This window comes from Varroa jacobsoni, unplaced genomic scaffold (assembly GCF_002532875.2).
Source record: "Varroa jacobsoni isolate VJ856 unplaced genomic scaffold, vjacob_1.0 scaffold_921, whole genome shotgun sequence".
Lineage (NCBI taxonomy): Eukaryota > Metazoa > Arthropoda > Arachnida > Mesostigmata > Varroidae > Varroa > Varroa jacobsoni.
The window spans coordinates 66,340-79,912 of NW_019213823.1; the positions used below are offsets into that span (position 1 = coordinate 66,340).

General features: G+C 39.6%; 1 protein-coding gene across 6 annotated transcripts in view; it reads right to left on the reverse strand.

Moving 5' to 3' along the window:
• The window catches only part of LOC111264990 (tolloid-like protein 1), a 115,912-nt gene that overhangs the window by 35,202 nt on the left and 67,137 nt on the right, over positions 1–13,573 (reverse strand). For all 6 annotated transcript variants that reach the window (XR_002683190.2, XR_002683191.2, XM_022841289.2 and 3 more), the window contains exons 3-4: positions 8,358–8,424; positions 562–843 (exon numbers count right to left, since the gene is read on the reverse strand). Coding sequence is in view for 4 of the 6 variants with exons in the window: in XM_022841289.2 (XP_022697024.1) it covers positions 562–843; positions 8,358–8,424 (349 nt within the window). In the remaining 2 variants the exon portion in view is untranslated. The remainder of the gene's footprint in view (positions 1–561; positions 844–8,357; positions 8,425–13,573) is intronic.

Here is a 13,573-nt window from a genome sequence, read left to right on the forward strand (position 1 = left end):
CAGGTTCTCACATAGGTTCTGTGCTTGCTCTCTCACCGTTGTCTATTCGCTTTCATCACCTGCACGACAATACCCATATGGTTACTAGCGAATGGCCCGCTTACTGCTTATGACACATCCTAACTAATCCTTACGGTTTCGTCCGTTAGAAACTAAACTTTCCTATAGCTCATAGGGTCTAAGAACGTTCAAACGCATCAGGGTCTTTCCGCTAAATTCCAGCCATTGCCTGCGACGGTAGCCAAGCAGGCACACATTTTTCTGCTCTATCCTCGCTTCTGCTATCCTATAAAAGCATCCTCTCCTCCTCTTGCCCCTAGCTTTCCGGCCCCTATCTCCTCGATTCGAAAGGCTATAACGTACGGCAGGTAGTCAGCCGTCCGTACGGCTGGCACCGACGGTGAACGTTCGCGTACCTGGCTTCACAAGATGTTATCACGACATGTCGACTGAGTGCGAGATATGAGCTGTGCTGTCGGCTGTGATAGCATAGAGAGCGTGAGGGAAAGCATGAAAGAACAGAGATCGGGGGGATGCAGATGAGCTAAAGTCGCTACTTACTGAGTTTCCCACAGAGAACCGAGTTGAATGGTGTGACCTCGTTAACGGCCGCCTCATCGCCGAGATGCAGAAAGAGCTTGACGTAATCTCCAAAGATGCAGTCCATGTTCGTTTTCTGTAGGTCAAACTCCTCAAAGTATACGCGCACAATCTGTTGTTCGCTTCCGACAAAACGGTAGAGTACGCACTCGATGTTCTCGTCGTATGGAGTCGGCCAGTCGGGTGACGTGAACACGCCATGCTCTTTGCCGAAAGTTGAGTCGAAAGTCACGCACTCGCACTCTGCAACGAATTATGTTGACAATAATGACCAAGCATGGGTTATAGGGGAAAAATGGATGAACCGATTAGCGATACATCAGGTACAGGAATAATGGCCATAGAAGCCGCCCTATAATATGTGAAGTTTCGAGTCCCCATTTATCCTTCATTACGTGAAACGGAAGCCTTTACTCTGCATCAGCGGGCTGCCGTGGTTTGCCAAACTACAGCTTAGGTGTACTATTTGCAAACAGATCGGTAGTTCTTTTCAAGGTAAAAGAAAAAAAGGAAGACAATGTGACGCAAGTAAGTCCATGCGAGCTGATTATATCACGATATGAATATCTCGAGCCTCTACACCTGGTACTGTTGTTAAGCACTGCTTCGGAAAGCACGAAATGAGCGTGTTTGCGACTGCTCTTGAATATAACTACCACATGCCCCTACCTTAGGTATATATATATATATATATATATAATACAGATGTAAAATAAAGACTCTCAAGCTACCCAAAGGCTTTTACCCCATTATATATACTTTAATTCTACATTTATTTTCTTATTGAAACTCTAATGCTTAACAGGTTTAATAAATTATACCAGCAAAAGGTCTTACTGATGGCGTCTGCAGGCGCCAATAAATCCTATTCGACACAATAACTCTATGGTCAATCGGTTAAATCAATGTGTGAAGAACCGATAATTTTGTCGGTACAACTACATAGTTTTATAGACTTGATGTCTGCCTCGATTAGGAGCGGACGGGTGGTCTTTGCCAGCACAGAAGCTGACAAAGGTAAAATTAGCTCAATCAAAGATGGAAACAAGCCTGTCATGTTAGGACTCTATGTTCTCCATTAGTAATAGAATCTCGCCGGCCGGCGACGGTCGCGTCCTGGAGACCCCAACCCATAAACCCTTAAAGTGCTTCACCCCTCTTACGGACCTGAAATCTTCCCTGATCAGCTCTGAAAAGCTTGCTGCCTTGTCATATTACACTTTTAACCACCAGTTTCCGCCATCAGAAGAAAGGAGGGGGTCGAGCTTCTGGATAACACTTTGGCATTAAAATGCGATTTGCATGAATAGAATATGCAACGAAAACTGAAGTAACAAAGATCAAAGGGATAGTAAGATGAAAAATAATGCTACCTGCGTTAGCTTTGTTTCAACTATAATAGCATTATAATTTATTGTACTATAGAGTAGTCAGTCAAGCACACACGATGCTGTAAACATGTACCTATTAACCACGGTTTAAGTTTGTATTGACAACATAACGGCTAACTTCTACTTAATAATATTAGCGTTTACTGGATATTCAAATCACAAAATCTGTACATAAAGTTCTCTTTGTATGTATTACATTAACGGATAGTATTTATTCTCAACTAAAAAAAAGTGAGTTAATAAATTAAGGACTGGTATTCATCATTCATAAAGTCCATATTGACCCGCTTTGTTTACGACGGTTTGGGCTGCGGTAGGTAGGTAGGTAGGTAAACCAAAACTCACTAGAATAGGAATGAACTAAACTATGAGATCAGTGTCGATTTGGGTTCTAAATGTTCTGGAGATGCTGCACGTTTACTAATTCTATTTTGTGCAAATTACTAGCGATATATAATTCCTGTCTAGCGCAACGCGTCAATCTCCCTAGTCGTTTAGGATGTGTCATGATGAACTTGTCTCTGAAACGTAGTAGCATGGATTTCGGAAGGACAAGCATGAACTTCTAACCAGCGGGTTCAGAAGGGGTGTTCCAGTGATATAAACATAAAACTGCAGGATTCAGGCTTGTGGAGGCTTCTGTGTTTCGCTACATTGTGATTTTATTACTATAGCATACTTAAACAATGAACGGTCCACAGCTGACCCACTATAATAGTCCATATACTAAAAAGTAGTCCACATATTAAGTTCTTCGATTCGAAAGAAACCGGATGGAACATGTTCATGTGCAGGCAAAAATAGACAGAGCATCACCCTTCTACGACTCCTTTGACAATGTAGATTAATTTTTCAGGTTGGTAAGAAAGATGCAGGCCACAACGGTAGGCAGGTCTTAAAATCACAGCCGCAGAAATCCTTGACTGCTGGCATTTAACGTTTCAAGGTCACAGAATACGAATATGGAAAAGTAGTGAAATATACTACTTGTATAATTTATATAATTCACGTCAAAAAGGTCTCCGCGCTTTTTGCGTTGCAAAGCATTTTATTATTCTTATTAGTATCATTATGACACGAGGTGTTCAGGCCATTTTTATCAAGTATGATGAAAATGGCATATGTTTTCTTCTGCTTAGATATCACCTGCCAATTAGAGACGTCAACCGAACGAGAATTATTCCTTTCCGAATATAGCATCTGTCATAAATTTTAAACGACGCTCGGATTCTAACTCTACGTTGCAATGAATGCAACGGCAGCAGAGGCTGCGGAACGGATAATTTCCTGGGGTTATTAACTATAACAGGTAAATAACGTGTTATAGGAAGAGTGAGAAAGTTTCACTTTAGTGCATTTCTACGAAAATTGTTATTTTGCCTTCGGACACCACTTTGTCTGACTGCAGAAAAAACATTGGAAATGAAAACCTCTTCGGCGATGCTCGTAAAACAGCATTGGCAGCAAACATAAAATTCACATTATAGGTAAATATTATTAGTTATAGATCACATCTATTTTAATTAACCTAGTCCGGGATAATTCATGAGATACACCTTTTTTTTTTTTTACAAGTGTCGTCGGTTACTATGATCCATATAACTAATCGAATCGTTGGATTCCGTCTGTTTACAGGCATGCATAGTCACAAAGCGGGCACGTGCATTGATATAGAGATATAGATATATCAAAATAAATTGTTTTTCCTCCCTGTAGCTCATGTGCAAGTCAATTACTCAATGATTATTCCAGACATTTGAACATTCCAAACGCTAGCCAAAACGTCAATTGGGCTGCTGGTGCAAGATAACACGGAAAAAACCCGCCACAGTTCTATGCGACGTTAAGCGAAGGGCGGTAGGCATCCAGTTGATCGTTTGGGGTCCTTAAAAGAAGTCTAAGAAGACGAATCCGTCCCCAGCCCATCTAAACGAGAGAGGATTTGAGCCCGTTGGAGTGGAACGGGCGGCTCTGATCCCTAACCCACCCTGAAGGCCTGCCCAGGAGCCCTTAGGCCACTAAAGCAGCTACGGCTGCTGCGGTAGGGGTGCAGCCTACCCGCTGCACCATCTCCCCTTCCTGACAGCCCCCAGGTCCACGCCCTGCCAGACTAGGATCAAGGAAATAATATATATCGACCACTCGCATAGATTCCTGAATAGACAAGTTCGACAAGGATTGACTGGCCGTAGTGGTGATAATGCTGCTGTTGTTGATGATTATGTCGATGCTCGCCTTTCTGCATTACCAGCACCTGTCTACCAAGAGGCTACCCACATTTGTCTACATTTCTGCTGTTCCTATGAGGATACCACTCATATATATGGAATTAGAAAAGCCCTTTGCTGTTGATGGAGTGAGATAATTTCGCGTAATAGCAACATCATGTTACCAATAAGAATAAACGCATGCACAGCAGTTACTAAAAGATAACACGTTTAAGGATTTTAACATAACACGTAAGTTTAGAAATTACGACTCCTATGTATTTCGCTTCTGCGCAGAGAAAGGTGGGGTGATATTGATATCTGTCATACCATATGAAACTGGAACGATGTATAAACGCGCAACTGGTTCTTCGAGTATTTTTCAGCCTCCTGCTAATACTGCCTTGCCTTGAGCCGTCTCTCAAGATCCGATCGTAACGTATATCCCTTCAGTCAGCAAATGCACTGAACAGTTATGGTTTGCTGTTTTGTCTAGCTTCATGTACAGAATGGACCTTCCATCCCTTTTTGCGGGAGACGCAACATGGCGTACTAGAGAATACTATTTCGAGACAAGTCAACACCACCGGTGAGTATTTACATGTTGCTGATGTTGGCAGCCTATAACACTTACACGGTTCAACCTGGATAAGAAGATTACCGCGCAGACCGAACGGCAAGATTTAGGAAAAAGGTTTTAGATTGAAGAGGCCAATGTGTGCAAAGGATCGAGCCGTCAAACCACCTTAGGGAATACGGCCAGCTAGGCAGCCGGGTTGCCATTCAGCAAGCTCACTTTTGCTCACCGGGACGTCACGAGTTTCGGGAAAGCTAGGTTGTGGTAATATGCCAACACAAGACTATAGGCTTAAGTAAAGGCCAACAGACGACGGATATGCGTCGATACTAGCAAACAATAGAACCTAATACAGGTCAATTGAGACAACACGTACTTTCTACTGTGTCATTAGTTAGTTAGATAGTTCGATTGAGAGAGTTGATTTGTTTAGTGGTGATTGACAAAAAAACACCAAGGAATAGCGAGCGAAATTCGCCTTCGATATGCTATGCTCGTTCGATCTTCATAGACATATGCGACGACACAAGGTCTAGTAATATGGAAAGACAGTATGGTTATATTTGGATGGAAAATTTAGATGTCGTAGAGGGTACGAAGTACCCTCTACGACATCTAAATTTTGCTCAGCCATTTCGTATAATTCACTGCGTTAACGGCGTTTTCTTGCCTTTCGGGTGCAGAGCGCAAATACGTATGAGCTAAACATTGACTCAGATCCATCGATACGTTTAGTTTGTATATTATGGCGAGCAACACTTGTGGTCATGTTCGCACCTTGCACCGAGGGTTATCATATCAATAATGCCTTGAAATAAATCCATTGGTTTCGTACGAATCTGTACCGTACTCTTTTTTTTAATTATGAAGCCTTTTTATGCGTTGTATTGAGCTTACCGAAGGCACGTATGTGTTCAAATGGGCTACTCGCGTCTGATCAACTCCATGTTTTGGAGTATTTCGTCGATCGATCCGACTGATCAAAGCACGCTTTTACGAGGCTCGTCCTTCAGTTGTCGCATAAAGAACCTTTTTGCGGTTCGAATAATGTTCACTTGTTTCTCCTAATTTCAGATGCGCTTCGTTCTATTTCATCCTATCAATTGAGTTTAGCTTAAAAGAAAGGTTTTTTTTATATATATAAATTATAGTCCCAAATTACTCGCCACCAAAAACATGAACGTTACACCACGAAAAATTGTACTTCTATTCAAACTTTTGCTACAGAAAGTTCCTTACATAGAGACATCAGAATTTCCGAATGTTCGAAAAGTCGTGCGGGTCCATTAGAGAATTCACGACGTTTTGGATCTGCAACCATTAATTAAGCAATTGCAGCAATCGTTAATTCTTTCTATGTTATATTCCGTACTCTGCAAAACACTTTAGAACCCTGCAAACTTTTACCCCGAACAGATATTTATAGATGACTGTTCTTAAGTTTTCTGGGTTTCCAATAATGTTGTGCAATTTTCGAGCATGCTATAGGGGAAGATAAATTGAAGGTGAGAGTAGATGCCGCATAATTTAATCTTTAACAAAATAAAACTATTTAATACGCTGCATGGCACAAATTTATATGGGCAAAAAAAACTTTTCTGTGATAAATTCTTAACTTTTATTACATATATTCCTGCTTCGCCGTATCAACGGATGCTTCTGTCAAGCGAATCGGACTCGAAGAAACTATTGCAGAAGGTGATACGATTCAAGTTAAGCAAATGACAACATTCAGTTCAAAGTTTAGGTGAGCTTTTACCTACAGTCGTAACTATATAATCTTACTAAATAAATTGTTACTTTAATCAGAATTGTTTTAGTGTGGTATATTCACCTTCACTTTTAAGTTCCCTGCATCGTTCGTTAAACGTCGTAAGACTATTTGTTTAAATTGAAGAAAATTTTTGTTTGACTATGTCGTCAATCGTCTAATATTAACATTTCTCAGTGTTTGTGTTTTATCAGCTTGTACGATTCTTTTTAAATCTTCAAAGATGACCATAATTACGGATCAACCTCACGATCCGATCGTTAGGACCTGATCGTAATGCGAGTTGACGACTGGCAAGGATCGAACTTCATGTTAGAGAAATTGGCAACTAGTACCCTCAAGCAATGTTACTGAATAGTTTCACTTCTCTTCAGAAGACTATACGACTTGACGGTTAAGACTACCGACGAAGCTCCATGCTCATTACTATTGTTCAAAGTGGTTATTTTTCAAGAGCTACGCTATAAGCGAAATCTATTAGGACAAAGACAATAAATATTAAGTAGGCCTTCGAGGGCTGCTAGGCATATTTATTGCCTAACTGCTATAAGTCATACGATGACCTCATTTTTGTTGCACAAGGATTTCGTGAGATGCGAATAAACTTACCATAATCATTGTCATGTTTGTTCAACCAACGTTCATTTTTTTATTGTTATTATTATTATTGGGTTTACGATTTTCTTCCTTATGTTTGCTTTGACAGAAGCTCGAATTCTATCTTTATTTGCCGAATCAGCATTTACAAATTTGTTTTCTTACACTTTTTTTTTATGTAAGCTTTGCTTGTTTTTCTATACGCGTTTATTTATTTCATGTGCCCAAATTGTTCCAGCAGAGTGGCTAGACTGAGCTGATCTTTAATGGTTACTAGACTTTTATCGTAGGAATAAGTATTCGATGGAGCCTATTATATAAATATATTTTAGCGGGGCGAGTTTCCTTTTTGCACAGAGTGTAATTTGGGCAAATATGTCGTGTTTTTTCTTTGTAATATTCTCGAAAATAATTGAGAACCTATAAAGAGTCTATGTTGAAAATATTTGCCTTTGTCGGGCTCCGTAAAATAGGCACACCTCCCTATGAATTTAAAAGGATATTTTTCACTTTTCTCCGATGTAGCATATAAAAAAATTACGTTCTTAAAAGAAGGTGATACTGTGCAATGGTTTATTAAATATTGCAACCGGCTAACTAAATAATGGAATCGTTGAAATCATACGTGCGGGGGTTGGTAATCGACTGACCGGGTCAGGAAATTACTGCAACGGGGTCACGGACTTCGACCCCAATAGAATTGTAACGTTTTTACGTTTGGCAATGCGAATCCAAAAAAAAACAAGCAAAAAAAAGGTAAGGGGTCAGATGAAGAAGAGCAATGTTAACGGCATAACTGTTGGCGCGTACTCTAGTTATAGTTTACGTTAAAATAGGCCCAATATCAAGAAATCGAATTACCTAAACCAGCGTGGAAGGAGGCTTACAGGGTCCTCGAGTATATCCTTGGGGTTTCCTACGTCAGCAGTTTCGCAGCAAATGTATTGACGGAACTGAGATGCGCATACATCTGCTCAAAACGGTCTAATTTTTATTTCAATATGTTCCTTGGCAATGCGTGTCGCTTTCCCTTCACTTTCAGTCCTTAGTAGAATCGAATCGGTAAAATGTGCCCTTAGTTTAGCGACCACTAAAATATATGAACGGGTCAACGACATCTTATAAACACAAAGCTTTCTTAACCATGGTAGTCATAATGTATTTCCAGCATCAGACATATAAATAAAACATATTTAGGAACTATCAGCACTTACCGACTCCAATAGCATCAGCAACTGGCAAAAGACACCCTATGAGAAGTCCAAGAACGTGTGTTGAAATCTGCAAACAGAGTTCGGACCAATTAAAAGAAAGACTAATTTACGTTTAGAAATGATGGGCCCTGTTACCTAGTGATGACCAGAAAAGCGACGTGACAGTCTAGACATGATGTCTTTTTTTCTTTTCTTCTGAACGTTCTATGAATTGTGCGGAAGTACAATGTTGCAAAACGTATTTACTTCTGTCCTGATCTGTTCGTGTTTGTAAAAGTAATCCTTGTGTCGCTAACACTCTTGATTACCAATTATGTCCTCTGGCCGTCAGCCCCCAGAACACACTTTATTTATTTTTAAACAGACTTTTATTTAAACAAAGTCGATACCCTTATTTTTTGGCAATCAGCGACATCGATAGTGATATCGGTGCGTAGGAGAAACGTTGGGTCGCTTACGGAAAATTGCGCCGGATACCTCTTAATTACCCCAGATACCTCCTAAGAAAATCAGTTCAATAGCAAACTGAGACAATTATTACATTTGCTATGATGATTCGAAATTAAATAATAGTCTTATTTCGACGTTTTCCAACTTAGTCATCTTTCAGGTACGATATCATAGCGATAGAATCTAAGCGCTTCACCAAGCGAGCTGCTTCATGCGACCTTCTGTTTGGTAGTATTAGAATTAGGAGTCACCTTTCAAACGATTTAAGTTGCTACTTTTCGATTTAAAAAGTGACATCGGCTATAACTTGTGCAGTATAAAAGAGCTATCACGACGTAACAACAACCCTATTTCACACGCTTAGGCCTAATTTGTGTACATTCGCTTAGGAAATCTAGCTATTGTCTATCTAGATACAAGTTCTTTGATAATGTGGCCACACTTAAAGAGTACGTCCTTAACTTCCCGACCTTCAGACCAAGCCGCAATCTTGGGTTCTATCCATCGTAAAAAAAACCCGGTGGTAAATCTTTTTCTCTATCCTTGGCCATTATTTCTGTTTCCAACGTTTACGCAAAGTGTCTTAGATTGTTCATTTGATAAGCTTGTTTCTATGGTGTTGTTCAAGTTATACATCTTTGTTGTCGAACCTTGAAGCAATATTATTTTAAGTATAAACTTATTATATATTATATAGAACCGAGCTTATTAAACGATAGCGAAAACTGATTGAAGAACCTACATGGAGCCTACTAAAAGGAAACGTTTACCATGTATATTTTTTAATCGTTTATATTCTAACTTTTATCAGTCTTTTTTTATCTTCGAAAAATCCTCGATCGCATTTTGCAGTCTATTTTTCTCAGTTTTTTTCTATTTGGTTATTCGTTTATTATACAAATGCTCCCATTGGGATAAAATCCAAATAAAACAGTGGCTGACAGAGTGAAGAAGAGGGGTCGCCGATAATCTATAACATGGATCCAAGAACAGACAACAAATAGCGGACGAAAGGTAGTAAATAAAAACAATAAATATTTTTCGTTTACATAACGTTGTTCAATTCTAACCGGCAGTTATCGTCATCAACAGTGGATAGTATAATCTTATGCCTTAAAAAAATGTACGTTTTTAAACATTTATAATTCTCAACTATTATCGTATACATTTGACAAAGATATTTTCGAACGTAGAAGAGGATTGCAAACTATCTAGAACTGGTAGTGCACGTACATACATAATTTTATATAGAAGAAATCGCTCTCGGAAAATGAATGACGCCGTTTATGTGGGCAAGTAACTTTAATACTGTGAACTTGTACGCAACGTTCAATGTTCGGTGCAAGATTTACTTTTTGGCCTAACTAAAGTTTCAATCATATCTTTTAGCCTTCATTCAATAACTCACAGACCTAACAGGAACAGGCCCAACAAAAAAAGGGGATGTTGTTGTAGAAATGAAGATATTCAAATAACTAATGGACGGGCATATTTAATTAGCGATGTATACAATAATTAAATATTTCCTCTTTAAACTCAGCGACGATCAACTTTCGTATTCCATTCGGTGATAGGTAGAAATCGTCAAGCGCATGTATAAACAGGTCGGCCGATGATATTAGGTACAGCAGTCGCGATAGTAATAGAGTAGGTAACGTTTTTGCCTGCTAATTTTACGTCTAGGTCTACGTTCAAACCCTGGTATAGACAGACTTTCGCGTAATAAGGTGGAATGCCTAATGGCGATACTGGATCTGACAGTCGAAGGATTAGGCAAAATAGGACATCGAAATAGTTCTCCTTATTCGAAGTTGGATCTGCTATACTTTGAATTCTATATTTCTGTATAGAGCCTTTTTTGCCATGCGTTTTATTATATCGAGAAACTAAATGACCAACGAAGTATAACTCTTATCTGGATGTGGTTCGGATCAAACCACACTGATGGAACCAGTTGTGCCAAAGATTAACGAGCTGTTGTAGGCAACATGGCGTCATACAGCAGTGGTTGCCATGAGGATGGTGTCGTTAGAAATTAACCCGAAATACAGCGAAGAATTATGCCCACCAGAAGCAATGAACAACAGCAATGGGGAGTATCGGTATTATTTAATTCAGTCACTACCATTCCATTTATGGATCACTGATTGTTTCGTTTGCTAGCGGAAGTTTCGCGGTACCTCGTTTGTTAACCTGGGAACGGAGAGTGCTGTAAGGTGCGCGCGAAGCTTCAAAATGGAAATAGCTTTGTTACGAATGTGGATCGTTATCATCGTCGTACTAGTAGCGGTACTATACGATAGATGATAATGTCTCCGTTTTAATTATTACGAAAGAGGAGGCACGAACTTTAACAATGCAGCGAAAGCAACAGAATTTCAGAAGCGAAAGCTTTTTTCGCTTCAGTCGGTTTTCGAGGCGGTCGACGAGGACAAAGAGGACGTCATCCTACCGTTTCGAAGTGTGGCAACACCTGCTCTTCTTTGCTCTACCCTTGTATTGTTCCCGATTCTTTGCTTCAGCTGAAATGTATGTATGCTGGCGACGAAGAACCATAGCCGTCCTGCCACTCTAAAAGAAAATGTGGGCTCATCTCAATAGTAGTGGTGGTGAAGTCGCTCTCAGAGCCCAGTTGTCGGTCTCGGTTCCGCCAAATGGGACCGGGTTGCCCACAGTTGGGTTCCTAAAGTCTCTTACACTTTGTTGCCACCTTAGCAGGATATAATAGCAAGCCCTGGGATTTGCTCTACGCCAGGCTGAGTATATCTGCTGACGCCGACAGAGTAAATCACATACCAGAAGCAGTACCGGCAGTAGCGGCGGTAGACCACACAACTTAGTCGTCGTCCCGCCTATGATCTGCTATTTCTGAGTCTTGAGATATATTGGTATTAATGAGAAGTCGATAATTAGAGGAGGCCAAGCATAGCAGCGTGCACATAGCAGTAAAAACAGACTAGTAGTCGAGTCTGAGCCGTATATGGGTTTAGACTCTGCACAGTTTGTCATCACAATTAAGTCTCATATATATATATATATATATATATATAGGCTATTTGTACTTCTCTATGAGTTAGAAGAGAGCATCCAATTTACTCGAAAGGTAATTTTCGCATTCTTTTCACTTTAATGTTAAGCACTTTAGTATTAAACAATCACACGAGGTTTAGCGGATTACGTGCCTTCACGCGCGTATTTACGTGCAAACCTACGACGGAACAATATGGTCTGCGGACGGAACAAGCAAAACTATTATCGATAAATCTGCAGGAATAAATCGCGTTACGAAGACTTTAGCCTCTAGTTGAAGCGATTTAGAAAGAATTAACTTTTAATTGGACGATGTTTGGTTGCATATTTTTTTCCCAATTTTGCACTCATTATAAGCATTTAATAGATGTGAGACGTAAGGCTAAAGTGTTTGTTTGAGGATCGGGTATTTGCCATCATGCGATAGGCATAATCATTTATCATTCCTTTAATTATCCGCACGGTTTAGAAAAATGTCAGTGTCTCTTGATAAGTGCTGAGTTATTCTATAGAACAAACGCTTTTTATTATTTGCTACGAAAATTTCACTTGTAACTTTTACATGGTAGGTATCTGCTTAAGTTAGACGTTCAAACTACTACGTTTTGAAAACGGACGAAAGAGAACCGCTGCATTTATATATCGGTTTTCAACAAATTCCTATTTTCGAGGGTTGAATAGTAAAAAAGCTGGATGTAACAGCACCATCGAGGTACAAACCAATTACAATGGCCTAAATTATTTCTAGGGGCATCATTATTTTATCAGCTGCATGTTAAACAATAATTAGGTTTGCCTGATCGTTATACAGCGGTTGCGACACTTGACAAAGTATTCGATTAGTCTTCTCTATTCAAAGTTCAGATTTAATTGACGTTTGTAAAGAAGACTGTGCGTATAGAGTCGGTAGAACATAGCACACGCAAGAACTATCGATTCGAAATAGCCAAAGTTTGGCTCCAAGCGTCGTAAAATAAAATCGAAAAGAATAATAAATACAACTTAGTCAAAGAAAAAAAAATATGGAACAACACTTGATATGAGGTATAACGAAGGCGGTGTCAAGATAAATTCGGGCTGAGACAAACCTGTTTCATCATCAGCGAGCACGTCATAGAAGGGCGAAGCGGGTAGTTGTTTGAACGATCAATGCGAGGTTAACGAGAGACACTTTTTGCCAAAAGTGAATGGATGTCAAGCGCATTCATTTTCGGTAACATTCTAGTAAACGACCTTACGTACCGTTATTAGTATATCTGATAAACAAATCTCCCATAGAAATAGGCCCTATTGCTGTTAAGTCTGCAGTAAATTTCGATAGGCTAATGGTGTACTTGTCGGGAAGTGTAGAAATTGTATGGCCTTATTAAGTCATTAATGCGTAATCTACTGTAGAAATTTGTCGTGTTATTGCACTCTATAAAGATGCGCCCTATCTATTTAGGCAGTGCGGTGTTCCTATTTGCGAAAGCAAAGCGCCCGGATGCTATATATTACTCCTAGCTCGTCATCGAATAACAAAAAGTATGGGTATTATAGATAATAATGTACAACAGGTAATTAGATGAATAGTACTATGCTCGTCTCTAGGCAGGGATAATTAAATGAAACGCATAACATAAAACGAAAGATCCGTGATCACTTGGGGACAAAAAAAGCTTTACGACTTATCCAGCATAGGCTAAAGTGACAGCACTATTTTTCTATTGACAATACTACTAATGGAGATACCTTTC